Source organism: Grus americana, chromosome 3 (genome assembly GCF_028858705.1).
Source record: "Grus americana isolate bGruAme1 chromosome 3, bGruAme1.mat, whole genome shotgun sequence".
Taxonomy (NCBI): Eukaryota; Metazoa; Chordata; class Aves; order Gruiformes; family Gruidae; genus Grus; species Grus americana.
Genome location: NC_072854.1, coordinates 48,664,768 through 48,687,658, shown reverse-complemented (window position 1 = coordinate 48,687,658; position 22,891 = coordinate 48,664,768). Strand labels below are relative to the sequence as shown.

General features: G+C 41.7%; 1 protein-coding gene across 2 annotated transcripts in view; it reads left to right on the top strand.

Annotated features, from left to right (window-relative positions):
• Positions 1-22,891, top strand: part of BVES (blood vessel epicardial substance) — a 56,441-nt gene that overhangs the window by 20,810 nt on the left and 12,740 nt on the right. The window contains exons 1-5 of one of the 2 annotated variants that reach the window (XM_054822086.1): positions 5,590-5,809; positions 11,239-11,472; positions 13,679-13,803; positions 20,930-21,117; positions 22,067-22,175. In XM_054822086.1, the coding sequence (XP_054678061.1) occupies positions 11,250-11,472; positions 13,679-13,803; positions 20,930-21,117; positions 22,067-22,175 (645 nt within the window). In that variant the 5' untranslated portion in view covers positions 5,590-5,809; positions 11,239-11,249. Of the gene's footprint in view, positions 1-5,589; positions 5,810-11,238; positions 11,473-13,678; positions 13,804-20,929; positions 21,118-22,066; positions 22,176-22,891 lie in introns of those variants that run through there. The other variant, XM_054822087.1, reaches the window with a different exon arrangement.

The following is a 22,891-nucleotide window of genomic DNA, read 5'->3' as shown; positions in this document are numbered from 1 at the left end:
TCTGTATGTCTACTGTGGTCTGTATCCCTGGTTTTAACCCTAAATAATAGGGTTTTGTTTGTTGCTTTTTTGAAGGATAATAAATATTCCTCACAAGATTGGTCTTATTTATTCATTGAAATTAGAGGATTTTTTTTTTTTTAAAATTCTGTGTTTGTCCTTACTCTCATGGATCACTCCAACAGTAGCGAGGAGCAGTTGAGGTATAACTCTGCACACCTTTTGATAGTCACTTACGATATGCACAGCTGAAGTCCAGGATCTGGATGTACAAAGCAGCATAGTTGGGGTGACAGCAAACGTGGACCAGACGTTCCTTAGAGATTGTTTGATGCTGACTCTTCTGAGACGGCAGAGGTGGCAGCTAGTCCAGAAACTGGGTGCTTATGATCTCCTTGAGGGTTGTGCTCAAAACAAGGAGTATTTCAAAGACTCTTATTTAGGACTTCTAATGTGATGAAGTGCGTGAAACGCTCCTGCTTGATACTTGGGCTACATCAACCCATTTCTGTGCATTTGGACCAACTTGTGTATTCCTGGTTTGGTTTTTGCTCTTGAACTTTTGTTCCTAGCATTTATTTTAGTTTACTTTCTTCCCCAGTATGTTTCTTCATGGGATTATCCATTTTCTCTCCACTCTTGCTCTCTTCTCTCTGTATATTTTTGCAAAGAAAAAATTAACTTTAAAAAAGCTACCTCGTGCCCATTCACAGTTCTTCTGAGCTAATCTATTTACCTTTTCGTCCCCCTTGGAGTGTGGAGTACTTTCACTCTCAAATCCTACATGCTTTCTCTGTCACTTGTTTAAATAATCACATAGACTCATCTTCTGCCTCCCCCTGCTTCCTCTTTGTCCTCCTTCTTCAAGTTTTTAAGTTGGATTTTTTGATTATTTTTTTTTAGTTCTGTCTGTCCTTCTGGATATATTAAACACTTGTTATTTAGTTTCTTTTTTATCTTGAAATAAAATTTTAAATCCTTATCAATGATTTTAAAAAAATCTAGAAAATGGTAGTTTTTAATGATGCTAATGTGCAAAGTCCTAGAGATTCAAGCCTAGCCTTCTCTTCTCAAAACCAGCCACTGGTGAATATTAAAATGCACCGCTAAAAAGGACTAATATTGCAACAAAACATTAATTGCCATTACATCAACACCCAAAGGAACATGTGCATATATACCTTGACAATACTTGCCATTCCTTTGGTTTATACAGACCGTCACACAGGCTCACATAAATTCACAAAGGTCTCTGCAGAGAGAACATTGTGAGCTGCGGTTGAGATGGATTTACTTCAGGATTAGCACAGACATCTTTGCGCGATCATGTTGAAGTTTTTTTGTGCATGGAAGTTGTCCAAAAAGGGAACAGAAAAATCACAGCCAGTTCAACCAGCGCTGCCAAACCCGCTGTAGCGGGGACCCCTAAAAAATGGGCTGTCAGCCAGCGAGGGGACAGACACAGTGCAAGAGCACTGCTTTATTGCTTGTCTTCCACTTACGTGTGAAGTAAGAGCTGCCTCACGTTAACCAAGAGCAACGTGTCGATAGCACGTTGGGGACAGGCTCCCCGTTATTCCCCGCCGCCGTTAGCAAGCTGCCCTGGCAGGGCAGTGGCAGGTGCACCGTGTCCCCGGCCTTAGGAAATCCAATCGGTTTTATAGCAGCCCTCTTTTTTTTTTTTTTTTTTTGGTGGGGGGGAGCCATGTGATTTAGGTAGAGCTAGAGCAAGCGCTTCCAGCAGCAGTCTCAGGCAACGCACTTGCGAGCAGCTCGTGGGCTTGCATATATTCATAGAAATCGTTCACTGAGCAATTTCAAATAATGAACATACAAATTAAATTGTCAACAGGAGACTGCTCACGCATAATTCGGGAACAGGGATAATTGCTAAGTGTGATTGAATAAATTGTTTACTGCGCACAGTTTAGATAACTTCAATAGCAAACAATTTTACTCTGCCCTTACACCTCAGGATTGCGTACCCTTTGCATAAACATCTACGACAAACAGTGCATCTGTTAAAACTTGGATACTTTGACAGATCATTTTAGAAGAAAGTTGGCTCCTGGCTTTAAGTTTGCAACAACCAATTACTGTAGTATCAGTCAGACAATTGAAAGCCCCGGGATACAATGGTTTATATCTCTGCTTCAGATGGGGTTCACAAATAGATACCCCTTCTTGTACAAACAGGAGACACCCTCCCTGCAGAAGCGGCACAGGAAAACTTGCCAGACTACGTTGCGATACATCAGAAAGTGGCTGTCAGAGGGTCTGAGGTAAAAATGCACCAGAATGCACACACTCCTCTTAAATAAACCTCCAGAATATTGAAAAGCTGAGAGAGTATTTATCATTCATAATCTTTTCTATACAAACTTTCTTCTAATAAAACATAATTCTCGAGGCTGCTTTCAGGCAAAACCCAAATAAATATTTTTTTTCCTGTGGAAAATATGTGTAATTTCTCAGCTATATGGCACATAATTTCAGCATCTAGGATGGGATTTGTCTCACAGAAATGTGGCACTTCTGAACTATGCCAGCGCATTTCATCCCACTCCAGACAGTTGTCAAACACACAGAGGATTAATTACTTTCTAAAAGAGCCCCCTTGCATTGTCTATAGAGGGAGTTTAAAAGATTAGTTGAGGGTAGGCATCTTTTAGCCCGTAGATGCTGAGTATGCTTCCTGAAACTATAAATGGAAACATTTCATAGATCTCGCCATTGTCTGAAAATAGCCCTGTCAGCCTGGCACATCTGGGATCCCAGAACACAAAGCATTTGTTCTCTTTAGTGAAAACTTTGCCTAAAAAAGGCTGTGGAATTGGGCTCTCATTTGGAAGAGGCAGAGCGCTTGCAATTTTACAAAAAGTTACTTTATTGTCTGCTTAATAAAGTCTTTCAGTGCCTGGCTAGGCTGAACTGAGAAGCAGGAGAGGGAGGCTCTGGTCTCGGCTGTGCTTCTGACCTCCTGTCTGACCTCCGCCGAGCAACGTCTCCCCGCATCGTCAGCAGGTCTTATTTCCCGTGTAATACAGAAAAACAGCCAGGCACCAAGAGGTTAGGGTATACTATCGAAGATCACAAAGCAGGTTGATGGAGATAAGGAACAAGACAGCAATTTACAACATCCATGTGACATTTTCTACTGTGGACCATTACTGTGGAAAATAACTAAAAAATTGGAGAAAGTACTTAAGCTATCAAGACTTTAATAGCAAGAGAGAGAAACACGACAGAGAAAGCCTGCATCAATGAACAGCTGTCTCTGCTAACAAAATGCAGCAATTCCACACAAACCTCTAAAAATTGATCCGGCTATTTGAAGCCAAATCCTCATCAATGTAGATGCAAACAGGTTTTATTTCTTGACTCTGTCAGATTAATTTATATTAGCAGACTTCAGTGAACTCGTCCTTTATTGACATAGGAGGTTAACCCAAGTCTTTACAGTGGTTTATCAGCAGGACATCAAACTGATTTAATTAAACCAGCCCATTGTCCTACAGTACATGAGATCTTGGTTTAAGAGAATGAACTGTACTTAATACATTCTACTTAGAGAATGTTTATGTTAGTTATATAACTATAGACAATGTTATCTATGTTATCTAATATTATGTATGTAACTAAAGGTTATGCAAAATTATGGCCATTAATATCTGCATAGGACGATGTGCTATTACCTATATAAAATTGATACTAGTCATTCTATTAGAGAAAGGAAGGGTTTTCTTCTACACGTGGGTGCACGCCACAGCCCACCGGAGTCATGTCTACACTCTTCATCTGCTCATGGTCCTCCTGGAGGGCCAGGAGATAGGGGCGGCTCTCAGATGCTCCCTTATTTCTCTCTTTCTCCTGGCAGCTGTACTAACTAGCACCATCTATGTTACCCACTTAACCTCGTTTCTTACCACTCTGCTGCACAGGGGAAATGACATTTAATCACAAATATACTGAAATATAAAGATCCCAAGAGATTAACTGCAATCAGGACAAAGTTCTACACCTTCACATGGCTGCAAATATTACTAGTTCATTGCCAAGCTCACCTTACTAGGATTTTCTGCACTGGGCTAAGCAGATGATACTGTTTATCACCAAGGCTCCCCACAAAAACTGAGAAGACCTGGAGGGTAATGAGAAAAGTACAAAGACTCTATAAAAGGCACAACTAGTACAATAAACTGTGCTCCTCCAATGCAAAACATTCAGTAACGTGCTAGAAAATGCTTACATGTCAGTCTAGGTTTGGATAGGAGCTCTCTGACAGGCTGCTTTGTGCTGCTTTTGGAAGCTACTTGGCTGTGCTCCAGCAATCATAGCTGAATATTATCAATCTCAAACACATGCTAGGTGCTATCGCTCATGACCGTTCCCGTGGCCATGCTATCCTGACTCGCTTTTCCTACCCTTTTTCCAGCTCACTTACTCAGGAAACAAGAATGACTGGCCAGCCAGAGGAAACACGGTACCAAATCAAGTCCTTCATAATAAATTCATAGCATATTTTGGAAAATCAGGTCTTATACCAGGCAGTAAGATTCATAAACACCCTGTTCACATGGCACATGTTACTGGAAAGATCCAGATCTCTTGCCCAAGATGTAAAGCCAAGAACAACCATAACAGAGCCTCCTAGGGCACAAGCTGATGTGTACATGTACAAACAGTTACTTCAAAAATGATTCAGGATTCTGTATTCTTTCAAAAAATATTTAAGTATAATGCTGACCATATGCTCTTGGCTGCTGAAAAAAAAACCCCAAACACTTTGCAGCTAGCTCACCAGAATGTACTGAAAGAGATTTTCTGCCTTTACAGTTCTCATTTATCACCAACAGTCAGGTTTCGGGATGGGCTGGGATGCCCATAGACTGTATCTGCAATGTCTGTCATCGCTGGATGATACACATCAACATCTTGGAGATGAAGGCAGGCTTGGTGGCTACTTTGCCCATCCTGCAAGACTGGCGGTGCGGGACAGGGCTAGACAGGACATCGGCAGAGCAATCTGCCGACACGTGGGGACACAAGTGGCCCGCTTTAGAAGCACATCATTTCTGGGAGCTGTCAAACTGCCACATGAGCAAACTCGGTGACATTTCTTAAACATTATGCTCGTGACAGAGCAACCGCAGCAGGTGCCAAGTTGAGAAGAGCAGTTTTATAAAGGCTATTGTGGCTCCTTGACTCACCATATAGGGAAAATTCTGCTTGCCACTCCTTTAGGGGCGAATGCAGCTCTTCTAATTTTAACCACCCAAAAGTGAGGCACGTTGCCTGAGCTCTGGGTTCACCCTTCAGCGAACGGAGGCATCTCTGTGGGGCGAGTCACCCCAGGCGCTTTAGGTGCTAAAGCTGGGCACTGCTCAGCACTCTCAGGCTTCACACAGGGAGGGGACACTCGGAGCTGATGCCCCCACGCAGACGGGGAGAACAGCGCGGGCCCCCACACCGCCGCCCCTCGCGCCCCCCACCCCGCACCGCCCCGCGCACCATACCGCCCCCTGGCGGCCGCGCCTCGACCCGCGGCCCCCCGCCGCTCGCAGCCCCCCGGGGCCGGCGGGAGGCGCCTGCGCGCTGCGGCCGCTCGGTGCCGGCCCCGGAGCTGGCGCCGCCCGCAGCTTCCCGCCGGCTTCTGCCTATTTTAGTCACAGCGGCGGCTCGGTGGCCGCGGCGGGACGTGGTGCCGGGAGCGGTGAGGAGCGGTAGCCCGAGCCCGTCCCGTCCGGGCGCGGCGCCTTCCGTGCGGCCGCGAAACTTTTCGGAGGGCGCGGGCAGGGGCACGGGGCAGGTAAGGGGCGCTCCTGCCGCCCTGCGCCGGCGGCACGGGGGGGGGGACACGGCCCTGCGGCGGGGAGGTCGGCGGGTGTGAGCGGCCGGAGGGGCGGTTTACCTGGGCGGCGGCGGCGGCTGCCCCCGGCTGGCTGCGGGCGGCAGGCGTCAGCGCCGTCGGGTCCCTCTGAGCCCGGGGGCGGCGGCAGGAGGGGTGGGCGCCGGGCTCCGTGCTGGACGTGCCCCGCCGCCGGCCACCGGGGCAACGCGCCCCCCTGCCCTGCTCTCTGTTCCCCTTTTGGGGGCTCGCTGCGGCGCAGCTGCCGAGCGCGGTGCTGCCCGCCCCCGTCACAGCCCCGACGGGCGCCCCGGGAACGGGGGCTCCGCTGGTGTCCTTCCTGCGGAAAGGCACTGCCTTGGGCATGACCCTTTGGGGGGAAAGGGACGGGTTGCTTGATTTTTCTTTTTTATTATTTTTTAATTATTATTTTTTGAATAAACGGTGGGTTTGGTGTTGGCATGTTGTGGGGTAAAATGAAGCTTGGGAGGCGTGGGTGGGAAGCGGGGCTGCGGGGCACAGCTGTGGTTGCGTCCCTCAACTGGGGCTTTCTGTGCATCGATGTGCGATGTAATCATAGCGGAGGGTGAGCTCAAATGCAGTGAACAAACTTGCGTTGCCACAGGACAGCCATGCTGCTGTTGCATTGGGCGCACGTAAGAGAATTTCTTATGGTATGGATATTTTGGGTAACTATGCGGAATGAAAATGTTGTTAAATTTTCTCTAGAATAAAGTGTAGAGTGAGACTAACAAATTTCTGTAGTTAATGACATGTTTAATGGAAATTAACTTGCCCCAAGGAGTATACTGAAATACATCTTTTCTTATACTACTTTCCCACTCACTCCTACTTCATTATAGAAAGGAAACTGGTAACTTAAACTGTAATTAACTTAATTATGCTAGCACTAATCGTTTGTCTTCAGCTCACAAAAGCAAAGAAAGTGATTGTCTAAATTCGCTATGCAGCTTTTGTGCTACATAGAAAAGTAGTTAAAGATCCGCAGATATGATTTAAAAAAAAAAAGACTAATTTTTTTCCTTAGACTCACGAAATCCATCTACATAAATGATGGACTGTAAAGTTGCAATGACCATAAAGTTATACAAACATAAACACATTTGAGTAATGTTGAACAGTAAAGGTGTGGGATATGAATAATGTCAATAAAGTGGATGATGACATTGAATGGGACACTGCACTGTCCTGTATCAGCTTGACTGACCTGTTCTCCTATAACCAACTGCTTTAAACTTTTCTGCTACGTCTGTCTTCTGTGAATGTTGTGTAGGTATCCATAATCCCCCCCCCATTTTTTTTAAAGGCATCTTTGTGTCTGAATATTTAGGGACTAAATACTTTTGGGAATGGCTTTCAGAAGTTTAGCCTCTTGCATAAAGATGTCCTGAGCACAGAAAAATCCTAGAGTAAGCTCACCTCATTTACATTCTGAGAATTTGTATTTTCAGGCCTAAAGCCATGATCTATTACCTTAACTCTCTATCTAATTGATGCACAAAAAAAAAAATTAATAGTTTTTGTTGTTAACTATACTAATTTCTGACAGATTTAATGTTAAAGTGTCACTGAGTGGAGCTTTTTTGAGATCTGTTTCTTTTTTGTTCCTGTTTGGACAACAAATTGGCTTGCGCTTTCAATCGGATGAGTTTTCAAACTCTTAGTTTGGTAGATCTAAATCCATAATATCCACTGGATATTAAAAATATTCTTTTAGTTATTTTTCGAATGTTCCATAAAGCATACATTTCATTTGACACTATTTCCCCAGTTTTTCCAAAATTATTTGACTATGCTGGTTGCACTTTTAACTTCTGATATTAATACATGTCTTCGTGTATGAAGACTTTGAAGTCTTATGCTGTATTAATCCTTTGCACATTAAAATTTTAAAGGCCTGATTCTGTATTTCCAAAATTAATTTTTGGCTCTTTGAGGTAGCAGAGGGTAGGAAATGACAACTGCTTGTTCATCTGTTGAACAGCAGATTTTTTGCTAATTCTTTGATATTATTTGTCAACAGTAGATGCTAGTACTAAAGAATTGGATCTAAAAATTACAGAGTTATTATTTTGCATATTTGTATTTCTGGTGTTACCTGTGGACAAACATTTTAGGTTAGGGTTTGTAATTCTGCCTGCCTGCTTTTTTTTGTTGCTTCTTGAACAGACTCCCTAGTTGAAATTCATGGGCAGCTCCCCTTCAGAGCTGGTGTCACAATCTGTCCTTGTGTCATTTTGCAGATAGCATCAATCTCTTCCTGCCAGCTTTAAAATACCATCTTGACAGAGAAGTTCTGCAGCTTTCTGCTGTTTTCCATTACATTAGCCATGCTGCAATGTTTGTTTGTGGGTAGTAAGTTAAGCTCACTTGTATTCATATGAGGATTTCAAGGTATTAAAGAAAAAATTATAAAAAATGGACATGGATGGATTTAGGCTCCTAGGTTCTAATTAAGGCAACTGAGTAGGTGGTCCAGACTTTCAAAAGCATTAACCATCCTTTTGTTAGAACTGTGGACACTTTATCGTCAAAGGCTTTAAATGACTTGGTCAACACTTGTTGAAGAAACATCTTCCCGTTATGACAGTTTGTGGCTGGTGGGTTGTGGCATCCATATCTGTGGCTAACGAGGGGAGCAGTGTTTTGGCTGGGTTGCGAGGGGAATGAGATTGTCATGGGCCGTATAGTTGACTGGGCTCATTGGGTTTCCAGTCTTCAAATGTATGAGGATTTGCAGACGAGCCGTAAAGAGTAAGGTAGGCTCTGTTCTCCCAACGATACAGTACACAATTTTGCTATTAAAAAATCAAGCATCTGAAAAGCTTTGTGGATCTGTAATCGGATGCAGCTGAAGTTGCCTCTTGCAGCCCACTTTAGTCGTGAGATGAGTTGATGGATTATGGCTGATTCTGCGTAGGTACGTCAGTTTGGTTGTCTTGTTCTGTTACCACATGATGGCACATTAAGTGGCGCTTTTATTGGCGGATGACTAGGCAGTGAAAGACCGAATGTATGTAGAAACTCCACTGATAACTTTTTGCAAGAGATTTAGAGATCCTGCTGTTCCAGTGTAGGGAGTGTTATATTGTTTGAAAACAACAGGGGCATGATCATGAGATGTGTGTATGACCAGCACAAACACAGTTACCCAGCGTTAGCAGTTATCTTCTGTTTGTGAGGGCGTTAAAATGCCAGTTCTGCAGCCTCGTACGGGCTCGCGCTTTGGCTCCGTGTGTGAGCGACTTTGTCAGGACAGTGAAACCGCTCTCGCGGCTCTTGTTGCTAAAGTCATGCAAAAGAGCTGAAGGCAAATAGGAGCGTGTTTGGATGGTGTCTGTATGATACCTGGACTGTGAATTTGTTTGAGCACCATGATTATTGGTAACAGTTTAGTGTAGAACTCGTTTATGCCAAACCCCCACATTTTAGTTAATCTTTGTGAATAACTAATGTAGGAATGAAAAGAGGAAAGTAAGCTTTTATTTCATAAGTGAATCATGTATTTTGGCAAGGATTAGATGGGGTTTTTTCCCTTTGAAAATCATTTCCATCCATGGATTCTGTACACTATGTTCATGCTGGTGTTTGATCCTGCAAGATGCCTCTGCACGTTCTGTAGCGTGGCTTAGCTGTGACAGGCTCTGGGCATCAGAGAGGAACTATCAGAGGGTCGAGGTTTTTGTTCTGATTTCTTTCTTCCCACTGCTTTAAAAAGGGGTTTAAAAGACTGATTAATTTCAGAAATTGTTCAGCTCGCTTATGTCTTGTACATAAGTTGATTGGGGGGGGGGTAATAAAAAAAAAAAGGATCGAACTGAAGCAACTCAAAATTACTTCACAGCCCACGAAGCACTTTCAAATAACAGACAAATGCTGAGCATATTCCACTCTGCAGGAAATATTGAGTGTATTAACCGTGACTCGAAAGTCTGCCGAGCAGATGAATTACATGACGGTTAGTAAGCACACACGGCAGGGACGCGCACTCTCTCTACAGAATTTATTTAAATGCAAATCCCGCCGTGTTGCATGTTACGGAGCCTGTTTGCTCAGTGATACGTGGATGTATTTCATTAGCAAGACTCAAGCAGAGCTCCGTATCATCTCTACTGCTGCGGCAGTCGAGGACCATATGTGCTTCGCTGGAAGCAGGGTTCTCCCGTGTTTCTGACAGCCCATCGAGGAACAGTCGTGTTCCTCCAGCTGGGAACTGCTCTGGGTTGAGAAGACCTTCTGGAGTGCTTGTAACACTGACTGCAGTTCCCTAGAGAGACCAGCTTTTAAGATTTTTAAAGGTAGTGTCTTGAAATATTCCAGTTTCTCTTTGTAGTTAATTTTTAATAGGAATTTTTTACTTTGTATTAGGAAGATATTTGCCCACAGAGATATTTTTTTCTTTTAATTGGTGTGAAAGGAAAGTATGTTAGATTTATTCTTACAACAACAAAAACCCCCTGTGTATTTTTAGATTAGAAATCAGCTTTTTTAACTGTCTTGTTTTCTCCAGGAGTTCCACAGACAACCAGAGGTCTTGCAAGCTTGCTCATACTAGGTAGACCAAGTGATTTCCCTGAAAGACTGGCAACCTTGTCATAACTTAGCAGCCTGGGTATCTCCCTTCCTGATTTGGTAGCATCTGATCAACTAGGAGGAGAAACAGTAGTTTTTATTTACTATTCTCAAAAGTTGTTGGGGTTTTTCCGCCTACTCTGGTGCAAGATATGTGGCTTAGGACACCTCCAAATGATCTTGCAAATACTGCAAGAAAGCCAGAAGTTGAGGCTGGTTTGTGGTTTTGATATGGTATGGTTTGTTGGCTTTTTTTTTTTAAATCAACCAAGCAGCATGTGTTCCTTCTTTAAGACCTTCTACTCCTTATTTAGAAGAACAGCTTTCTATGCCATAAAAGAGACTTACACTACATAAGCTTTTTTTCTTTAAAGTCTCATCTAGGTTGTTAAGTTCTCTTAAATATTTACTTTGCCTAAGATTGTGGACCCATTCAATAGATGGTAGACTGAACTGTGATTTTTCTGTGTAGGACTGGGAAGAATACATAGGATGTTGTACTGAGCAATGACAGTCATAGTAGCTAGTGTTCAAGCAGTGTTGTTTATGTGCATATGGTCCAAATTTTGAAATGTACTGTTCTTCAAGCATAGCACTTAGGTGAAAGAGATAGGGAAGGATTACTGAACTATAGATCTAGCTTACCCTTTTAAAGCATTTGTAGCTTTTTTTCCATGAGTGATAATGGGAAAATATATCCTGGGAAGAGAGACAATAACACAAAATCTATGTGCATCTCTAATATATTTCAGATTAATGCACAGTGATTTTTATTTTTTCCTTCTCTCTCATTGCAGGAGTCTCCAAGATGAATACTACAGCAATGAGCCCACTCACTGTTGCTCCGCTAGGTTTTATTCCAGACTTTAAAAATGCTACCCTTGTGCCTTTCAATGAGACTGCATGTGAAAACTGGAAAGAGATTCATCATCTTGTTTTCCACGTGGCAAACATTTGCTTTGCAGTTGGACTGGTTATTCCAACTACTCTGAATCTTCATATGATTTTTCTGCGAGGCCTGCTCACCATAGGTAGGAGAATTATTCCGGAGAGATTTGCGACCTTCCCATGACAGAAATAGCAGTTTGTGAACATTACGGAGCTTTCTGCTGGTCCTTTCAACTTACAGTGAAATTCCAGCACATGTTCATGGTGGTTGTACTCTGCTGAAGGTGTTTTTGGTGTAAGTGGGGATCTGTTCTGATCCTGGCAGACCTTTTCTAGAAAGGTTATGTGTCTCTGGGCTCTTAACTTTCCAGAAATACAACTTGTGTCTTCAAACCTGTCTAGATGTTGACTAGAAAACAAGTGGGCCCCACTTATTTCAGACAGGACGGGCTGCTTAAAATTCATTAAATTCCAAATCACAGTTAAGTCTATGGATCCTTAAGACCTTAATTTTAGGTTTCAAGTAAGTACATTGACTGATATGTCTGCAATAGGTAAGGTTTTCCTTGAGAAGCTTGATGTCACCCCACATGTTGTTTAAATGTGGGTACAAACACATGGCGTTTGTGGATCACCAGAATGTGGATTTAGAAGCATGGGCTTTTGATATGGAGTGCAGTCTGTGTTCTCCTGAAGTCAGTGGCATTTCTTCCACTAGTGTAGGCATCTTGTGATACCAAAATTTGACTTCAGAGGAAAAACTAAGTTTGGCATGCTTGAGACTCAACAAGCATGGTTTCATTTGTAACTCTTGCAGTCCCACAGCTATTTCGAAGCTCCTGTACCTTGTGTGGGACAGGGTCATTGTGCTCAAAAGAGAAGGAGTAGTGAGTTGTTGCAGTGCAAAAAAAGATAAACCTAGGTGTATCACAACCCAGAGCATACGTAAGTACTTCTAAGTGAGAAAGCTTATTCGTGTAATAGTGTGGGGTCAATTTTATGATAGAATGTCTTGAATTTACAATGGTCTTGCCTTTTCTTCTTTGTAGCTATTACAGGATAGCTTATTCAAACAGACCACACTGATGATCAGGGGTCTGAGCATAGCAGGGCCTTTTGTCTGTGTAGTTCTTGTTTGAAAAGCAATGGGAGCTCTGCACTTGCTGGGCTTGTCACTTTGGTCTGCAGGTCTTGTTGCAGCTTGAAGAGATATGGAATCAGTTTTGCAAGCCGAGATGGCAACTGGAAGCAAAAATTTATTCTGTGGGCAATGGAAGAAATGAAGCCTGGTTCCTAGGGATCTGTCTCCTTTGCTTTGATGACCCTGCCCCACCTCTGTGCTGCTCCACACTGTCACTCCCCTCCAATACTTCCAGGCCTCGTGTCCTCCCATCCCTTGTAGTTTAATTAACCAGCTGATCAAGAGTCATCACATGTTGTTTTTTTCTGATCCGTACATAACTGCTGCCTGGCCAGTCAGCAACCCAGACAGAATAGATAATACTGAGTTCATTAGTTCAGTATCGTCTTCAGGGAGAAAGGGGAAAGGGACGGTAACTTGGCTCCTTCTCCTTGTTGTCTTTGCATGAAACTTAAGGGAAAATTTATCTGTGACTGCTACAGCCATCTTTATCAGACAGCAGGTTCACAGTTATCTGGGAGAGACTCACTGATGCATAATCTATCATTTGATAAGTATTGTCTTTGTAGGCTAAAAATAGTATCCCTAATTACACAGAATGAGTAATGACAATTGCTTTAAAAGATAAGGCAAAGTAAAGCCACTAAAAAAAGAGTAAGCATTTGAAATTTTCTCTTTTTCATAAAAGGGAATTCAGGTTCCTGTTGTGACCATGTCAAAATGCAACGATGATGCTCCCTTTAAATTTTCAAAAATGTCCGTGTATGACTGTAGGAGATTTTTTGTCTTGTTTGTCTAATTAATGCAATACTACTAATAAAGTTTTGTGAGCTACTTAATTCCTTTTTTGTACTTAAGATACAATCTTCCCCTATCCCATTTCTACTTCATTTTAGTAACAGACCATCGTGGGCTGCACCTTTCTGCTTTCCCCAATCCTGATCTGAATTATTGTCGCTCCAGTATTTCAGTCCCACGCAGCGGGACTGCAGTCTGCTGTCAGCCTGCTCTCAGTGCCTGTCTGTGGCATTGTAGTGATTGGCTCTGCTACCAGTGCATGCATTGGTCCACAGAGCCTAACTGTAGTAAAGCTTGTAGAATATATTGCTTTTCAGTGTAATTACACCCAGTGGACACATTCTTGATGACTTTGTACAAATGTGTTTGTTGTTCAGTGAAATTTAACTTCCTTTTCTTAATTTTTACAGGATGTGCATTGTTCATCATTTGGGCTACGCTCTACCGTTGTGCCTTGGACATCATGATCTGGAATTCTGTGTTTCTGGTTGTCAACCTTTTACATTTCATATACCTAGTGTATAAGAGAAGACCGGTATGTATAATAGCTAAATTGCACAAGCAGTCTAGTAAGATGTAAGAAAAAGGAAGTTTTGCCCATGTTTGCTGGACAAACCAGTGAATTACACAGGAGTTCTTGAATTAGACAGGAGTTCTTTTAGATGAAGTCCGTTAGTTACTTGAGGAGGATCCAGACCATAAGTGTGATCTGATGCAGTACATGATTATTTCCCTGAAATCCGTATTCTTGAAAAGTTATTTGACTTTAGAAGTTACTGGCTGGTTTTGGCTGTTGTCTTTGGTTTTAATGGTAAGGAAGGGGTTACATAGCTTCTTTGCAAAGAGGGGTTTGTGTGTGTGATAGCATTTTCCCTACCGACAAGAGTACATGCATGCAGAAATAAAATCCTACTAAGATACGTAAAATTGAGCATTCCAGGGCAGTCTTTTTTTTTTTTTTTTAAATTAGGAGTTTGAGAGGGATCAAACTTTCCTACCTCACTTTTAAGTCTTGAACATCCTCTGTGGTGGGAAAGGAGACTGATAAATTACAAGTGCCCTAACAGACTGTTATTTCAACATAGAAACAAACGCTGATGTCTATTTATAAATGACCTTCACACTCTTTGCTTTGCTGACAAGTGCTTTAGCCCATGTTTTGTACTGCCAGATTCCTTTTAAATTCAAATGAAAGGTGAGATGCTACTGCCATTCTTGAACATCTGTGGGACTCAAAGATAAGCAGCAAAATTGAGTAAGGTGTGGGAAGAACAGTATTAAGTGAGATGATCCTTCCTTTTATCCCATTTAGTGCATTCATTGAGTTTTGAGGGTCATGTCTGGGAATTTTGCAACCCCTTTTGTTGCCTTCAGAACGATGCATTGGCATAACTTTCTTCAAATGCCCTCTAAGAATGTATTTGAAATGTATGCCAAAAATACAGGATTCTTTGCCCTGGCTTCAGCTAAATGTATATCCAGTAGAAAGTCGATTTATTTTGTTAGTCTTATTCATCCAGAAGTATATTCTGTTTCTGCAAAATGATTAGCAACTCAGCATTCTGTTGGTATATGCACATCAAAACTAGATAATCTTTAATATAGTAGTTGCTATTATGTGCCAATCAAATATTAATGAAGTGCTAAGTGTACAAGATGTTAATATTAGCCTTTAGCTTTGCTCTTCATTTCTGTAGCCCTTCCCTGCTGGCTATGGAACCACAGCAGAATTGAGGTGCTTGGCACTCCCATGACTGGGCACCATACACACGTGGTGCAAAACCACAGCTATTCTTCTGTAGAATAAGCTAGAGTTCTAGGCAGAGAATGTTAGAGGCAATGTAGGAAAATAGACTTTGGTGGACATCTAAAACGCTGTGCAAGTTCAGGATTTCAACTAAAGTAGAGCCAGAGGAAGCTGTGAAAGGCAGAAGAATTTAAAGAAAACGAAAGAGAGATGGTAGAAAGGCTGAAATCTTTATCAGTATGGCTAAAAACAACTGCAGAACAAACTCCGATAGGCAACCGCAGCATATAAAAAGAGGCTAAAGGTTAAATTGCATCTGTCTACAACAAGTTGATAAATTGAGTACATCTACTTAAATGTGTTAACAAAGGAAGGGTTCTACCTACAGCAGTGTTCCTCTGGTATGGAGAACAGATTCACCCAAAGGTTACCATCTGCAGGGCTACGTGACCTTTACAACTTAAAGCTCAGCAAAGAATTAGTTTTGATATACAAAGAAACAGCACTACATGGCTGGTCTATTAAGACTTAAAATAATTTCAGTATTTTTCTTTCCATTAAGTTTAAGAAATTACAGTATTTATTAACATTACATGAAAAACATACTATTTTAATTGGTGTAATACATAATATTTTCAGTAATTAGTTTTAAATCAGGATTTCTGGGGGGGGATTTTTGTGTGGGTTGTTTGTTTGTTTTGTTTTTTAACACCCCTCTACACACCTTAACACTAGTTCCTTTTCAGGTTTAGTTCTCAGCTCACTGTCCCACAATGAGATGATACAGAAAGATTTATTTATTTACTTATTTTCAGAAAGACCTGAAAGGATACTCAGTATAAGATGAGGTACATAATTTGGGCAGAACTTCTAAGAGTGAATAATATTTGAGTTGCATAACAGCTTTGGATGGGACACGATGAGAAACATTGTGGAATAGAAGACATAGGTGCTCTACATAGGCATTGACTGTTTTCATAGGTAGTCTCAGTCACATTCTGATACTTGTACTGAAAGACTACATCATTCAGGACATGGGTGCTCCCAGAAATGAAAGGAGGCATGTAATACTTTAGTCTAACAATTGAGAGCATTTTCAAAGAGTACAAATAATTATTTGTGGTCTCTACTTCCGCAGCAGTAGATTTGCCTTATGAAAATGGAATTGGAATCATCTTGTCTCACTCCATCCATCTCCAAGTTAAAGCATCTAGTTTAAGCTGGTTGTCCAGTGTAATTCAATCCACCCACCCAATATCTGTTTAAGATGTGATGGTGACATGCCTCTCCGCTGGCCAGAGAACAAGCCTACACAACCATTATAAACTACTAGCCTAGCTTTATGTAGTCATAGGTGAGATGTGCTTCATTGCTGCTCTCTAGCAGTATGAGAAAAACAATTCAAATGGCTTCATGCTGATCTAAACTGTAACACAGTGGAGAACTGGAGACTGGCTTTCAAATTTGTATTCCTACCACTGCGGCTGTGGTCTGGGAACTGTGGATACTCAGCTTCTCTGAAAACTGGGCTCTAAATGCCTAGTAAATTATGTGAATTTAAGCAATAGTTGAAATTATATGGAATCAGGGTAATATCCCAAACAATATATGAATCTCTTTGTTACAGACTACGATCAGCAAGCTTACTTGAAGTGATGCCTGGTAGTCACATGTGTCTTTTTAGCTCTCTTACACATTGTGTTTATTATGAACTTGAAAGCTGTTTTTAAGTGCTTTTCCTATAGAAAGCTAGAGAATGGAGCAGAAAAAAAAGAAATTCTCATTAACTAATTTTGAATGAGATTTTCTGTCTGCAACTACTGTATTGTCTTTCTCAAAATCAATTTTATTTAGTCATCCTCACAAATTACGTTTTTAAGGAAAAGAAGGAATGGAAGAATAATTACAAGTTAGTCGTATTACAAAATGAATAATTGATATGTTCAGTTGTTAAATATTTATTTTATTAAATGGAGCATGTGAAATAGCAGTCAGTTTTTCTCCTGACCAGAAGATTTATCTCAGTGGTTTTGACTCCTTGGAGCTTTACAGATTTGGCATTTTAAGTCTGAGTGGAAGCTGAAAGAATCTAATCGGTGTCTCTATAGAGCTCTGATTTGGAGCTCTGGCAGCATCCCAGAATATTTCAACCGCTGCTGAACAAAACATTACACCTACCCGTATGGCTCATTTGGAATATGACCCACAGGCATGACTGAGGAGCAGTCAGCTGCCCTTGTGAAGGGTGAATAGTCTGTTACAAGGGAGACCATCTAAAATATATCTACGCTATCTAACCTGATCAATCTTTAAGAAAGTTGTTATGCCTGCTTTCTCTTAAGTATTGTACATTAGAGGAAGATCATGAAACCTGAATTATGTGCTAGTTAAGGGATTGCGTTAGCACTCCAGGGCCAAAGCCTGTCCTCAGGTCCGTATGTGTTGTTTTGAATTCATGAGTCTTGGGAGCTACTTGTATGTTCACCTGAGAAAGGAATTTACCTCTTCGAGTTGCAGTGGTCGTGTAAATTAAATTGGTATGACTTAAAAATGAGGGAGTTCCTGGAGAATCAGTGGGCAAAACCAATTGTCATCTAACTTCACAGGTATATGGAACGTATTTTGAAATCAAACAGTTTAGGGGAATCCCTGACACAAGACCATTTCTCTTGCCAGTGTAAATTTAATCTTTGTTGTGTCCATGTAGATGTCCTCTGAGGTGGTAAAGGCTGTGGCATAAGGAACATACAGGAAATTAAAAACCTTGGTTTCATATAAATGTAGTCACTGGTGGAAGATTTAAGTAGCAATTGATTCACTGTGAAACCAGCGTAACATGAGGTCAGGTGACATACTGGGCATATGTAAGGCCGTGAGCCCTAATGGCATGCACCCACGAGTGCCGAGGGAGCTCGCTGATGTCACTGTGAGGCCACTCTTGATAATCTTCCAGGCACATGAAGGACAGGAAGGTGATCAGGAGCAGTCAGCGTGGATTCGCCAGGGGGAAGTCAGGTTTAACCAACCTGATAATGTTCTATGAGCAAATAAGTGGCTGGGTAGATGAGGAGAGAGCAGTGGATGTTGTCTATCAACTTCAGTAAGGCTTTTGACACTCTCCCATGAAATAGAGAAGCTGTTGAAGTATGGGCTGGATGAGGAGACAATGAGGTAGATTGAAAACTGGCTGAATGGCTCGGCTGAGGGTGGTAATCAGGAGTAGGAAGTCTAGTTAGAGGTATGTACTGTACACACCACACTAGTGTGTATACTAGCAGTGTAACCTAGGGGTCAATACTGGGACCAGTCCTGTTTGATGTCTTCATTAGTGATGTGGATGATGGGGCAGAGTGCACCCTGATGACACAAGGCCGATAGGTCAGAAGGTTGGGCAGCCAACTGGAGGGACATTGATGGGTTGGAGAAATGGGTTGACAGGAAGCTAATGAAGTTCAACAAGAAGTGCAAAGTCCTGGACCTGGGGAGGAACAACCCCATGCACCCAGCACATGCTGGGGGCTGACCAGCTGGAAAACATCTTTGCAGAAAAGGACCTGGAGGTCCTGGTGGACACCAGCTGGAACATGAGCCAGCAGTGGATCCTTGCAGCAAAGACAGGCCACAGTATCCCAGTGACAGGACCCGAGGCAGTGGGCACAAACTGAAACACAGGAGGGTTTGTCTGAACATCAGGAAATGCTTTTTTTTACTGTAAGGGTGATGGAGCAGTGGCACAGGTTGCCCAGAGAGGTTGTGGGGATATTCAGAAGCCATCTGAACATGGCCCTGGGCAATCTTGCTCTAGATGACCCTGCTTTATCAGGGTGGTTGAATCAGATGACCTCCAGAGATCCCTTCCAACTTCCACCATTCTGTCATTCTGTGACTTTATTGTTAATCTGGTCTGAACATTTATGTTCTAGCCCTCCTGTTCTTGGTTCTGATAGCGCTCATTGGGAATACATTAATTTGTAGGAGGTGGGAGACATGTAACAAAATGTTGACAATGTAATGAAATGGAAAGATCCATTTAAATGTTTTGAGGAAGCAGTAATTCACATTTGATTGACACTTACGTATGGACAGGTCAAAAAAATCAAACAATATTTTAATACAGTTGTGGGTGGTAAATGTACACAGGTACTGTACACAAAGTTGTCAATAAGTTTGGCTATGTATAAGGAAAATAAAGTTCTCAGTGCTCTCAGGAGAATTTTTTACATTAAACCCTTGGAAACAGGTATTGGTGTGTATCACATGGAGGCTGCATAGAATCCTTGTGGCTTATAAACTTGCTTTTGCTTTTCATGGTTTGAGGCTGTCTGGGTAAAAAATGAAGTCTGTAGGTTTGGGATATCCTTCTGTTGAGTTTTTCTGGAAGTATAAAGGCTGAGAAGTCGTGAAATGATAACAGCAAGGTCACATAAGCAGCCTTATATCTTCCTGCTTAGGAATTTAATAACGAACTATATACTATTTCTGTGGGATTAACCCACCATCTCTGCCCACTGGATTTTCACTTCCAGAGTGATTCTCATGGCACTCCGTGGCCCGAATGTGGGACGGATGGCATCAGTGACTGAGGCTGTGTGTGAAATACTCCAAATATAGTTCCACACATCTAGAAAGTTTCTGTCTCTGCTCAATTTGTTCTATATTTAAATAAACTTGAAATGTAACAAGGAAACCTTCTGAGTTTTCCAAAAAAACTTTTCATTATGCTTGGTTTACTGTTTCACACACACAGATAATTCCACCAAAAACATCTCAGGGAGGATTTTTGATGTGAAATACATACATCACTTAGGGGCTGAAGACTAATGTTTTCACCCCAAAATGCTCAGCTGGGGAGAGACTAGTGATGGTTTGAAGCCCCCATGGACCTCAGGCAGCCTGGGGCCTCCCATGGTCTCTCTGGATACCCCACCTCCTCCAGCCACAAGGTGACCAGAAGTTTCTAGATTCCCACTGTTGGCTACTGTCAGCTGAAAAGTGACTCCTGTGCTGCTGCCTTCTCTCCTCCTCCTCTGTTTTTAATATTGAAATTAAAAAAAAAAATCTAGAAAGTTATGTAAACTTGGAATATTCTCATTTGTTGAAGTGGTGACTCCTTTTCTTCTTTTTCTGCCAATTTTTTTTTCTTGGTTGCTTTTCCTTATTCTCTGTTCTATGTATATTTTATCTTTTCATTATCTGATGCTTATTGTTCTAATTTGTTTTCCTCCCAGCAAATATGCAGGCTTTGTTCAGGCTGCCTCTGCTTTCAGGGAGGCTGGGACACTGTCTCATTCCCTGCTGCCTTCATTCAAGAAAGACTTCCAGGCTTGGGATTTCAGCCAACATCCTTTCCCTTATTGCCGCTGTCTGAGTTTGGGTGGGCTTCTAATGTGGGATGTTCAGCTGGCGATGTTGTGGGGGTTTTTTTCCTCATCACATGTGGTTTCAATATGATAGGTTTGTTTTTCAGGACTCAATAGTACTGCTTTTCTACTGCAAGTAAGCCAAGATGCTCAGGGATGGAAGGGGCTCCTAGGAGCGCCTGAAAGATGGCCAGAACGAGGTGTGCACATGGTACAAAAAATGTAGGCAACCTAACTTATTTTTTTTCCCTGTGTAATTCTGGCCCAAGTTCTATTTGCTGTTACATCAACAGACATCTCAAAAGACTCCCTATGTCTGATTTAATGCGCCACTTGGATGGAACAGCATCCTAAAGTATCAGTGAGCCAGCCTGGCTAATTTTAGATAAGGTTTTGGTCACCCTATCATAGGCAATGTTTGTGGGTAGATGTCACATATTTACCAGCTCTTTCCTTGCCTAAACATAACAAAGATGTTCCTTAAATATAGCAACTAAAATTTTTTTAACTAATGCTTCTGTGTTTATTGATGTCTTTTGTTTTTTGCATTCTAGATCAAGATAGAGAAGGAGCTTAGCAGCCTCTACAAGAGAATGTTTGAACCTCTCCATGTGCCTCCAGAGCTCTTCCAAAGACTAACTGGACAATTCTGCAACATTCAGACTTTAAAGACAGGTCAAGCCTATGCTGCAGAAGATAAAACATCAGTTGATGATAGGCTAAGCATCCTGCTGAAGGGGAAGTAGGTTCTGTAAAACTTGGGGACAGTCTTATGGTTTGTGTGGTGGTTGAATAGAAAGTTGTTGGGGGTTTTGTTAGCTTTTTAAATGATATTGTTTGTAGCACGTTATGATCTAAAGCTGAATAGTCTACAGCCATAGACTATTTTGTAACATCGTTTTCAAATGCCAGTGATGTCTCCTACTGGGAGCATATTAATCTCCACTTGTGTGTGCAGTTGCATGGATTTTAGTGGGAATTATATTTGTGCAATACCAAAGGCAGTGTCTTCCAGAACAAGCAAGAGATTTGTTTGAGTCTTAAATATCTAAGTCATCTTCTCAGTGCATTTTAAGGCTAAAAAATACTGTGCAGGAGGGACGAAAAAACTCTCCCTCCAGTGGACGTTAAAACAAGAGGCCTATTGGAATTGGTTCATCGCACGTGTATGTGCAAGCAGAGAGGGGCAGGTGCACTGCCCAGAGGCTGACAGGACCCAGGTGAGAAAGTGTAGAATAAATGCCCATGGCCAAGCTGTAATCTTGAAGCTCTCACCAAGTTCTGGCCAATATTTTAACTGGTTTCTGTTGATGGCAACAGTGACGTCGGGTTTCATTGTTTTTCTTTGAGGGCATTAGCTGCTTATTACTGCAAAGCTGGTTATCTAAAGGAAGCCTGATTCTGGTCTGGCTGTACAGAATAACCCTTCAGACGCTTTCATTTTGAATAGCAATGTTTTGAGGCTACGCGCCACGTCCAGCAACTCGAAGTGGCTGGCAGCCTGTTCTGCTTGGGGTCAGTGGAGGTTTAGGCAGAAGATAGGGTAGCTCTGGGGCTGAAGTTCCAGAAGATGAACATATTTTTGCCTGTTACCTGCTGCTTTACCATTGTCAGTAATCATATCCAAATTTAGATTAAATTAATCAACCTCCATGATTTTAAAATGTTCTTTCATACATTTTTATTTCCAGAATGAAGGTGTCTTACCGAGGGCATTTTCTGCATAATATTTACCCCTGTGCCTTTATAGATTCTCCTGAATTTCGATCAACACAGATGAACCGGGGTGAGAAATTCCAGGTACACTTTGGTTTAAATGTCACTGCATATGAATGAATGAGATCATAAAAAAACCAGAGTATAAATTTGATCAATAGTTAACTATTTGGCCTGCATAATTTTGCTAGCTCTCTAGTACTGGTGTTTTGTGGTGGATCATATCAAGAGTAACTTTTAAAATGAAATGCTGTAAAACAGTATTATGATGGTGTTCACTGAGCAGTCTGGCTTTTGCTATTCTGTTCTCTTTCGCTGCTTGCAAGTTTGTTTTGTGTTAAGAGATTGAGACAAAAAATTTGAGAGCGCTTTACTGGAAAAGAGATGATGTGAGCAGTCTCATCACTGGTTGAAAAACAGAAAAGGAAAATTAGTATTGTAATATTTGGTGTTACTAAAATGAAATACTAAAAATTCAAGCACTAGTAGTTTGAAATTGGTGTTTATCTAAATGTGAAGTTGTTAAAGCAACATAAGCTGAAAGAGATCGCATTGTTTTGAATAGAAATACTCATATGGAGGACAATAAGGGTATATCTCTCTAGCAGTGTAGTTATATTAGTATGTTAAAGAATATCTCATACTATGGCTCGTGGGGAAAAAATACTGTTAGGGAAGTTTTTTTCCCATGGTACCAAAATGGCTATTTTGCTGCTTCTTGATATTCCTTAATTGTGTATGTGTAGTAATGACCGGACTGCAGCTGAGTGGGTGCATACACACTGATAGCCTGGCAGAAG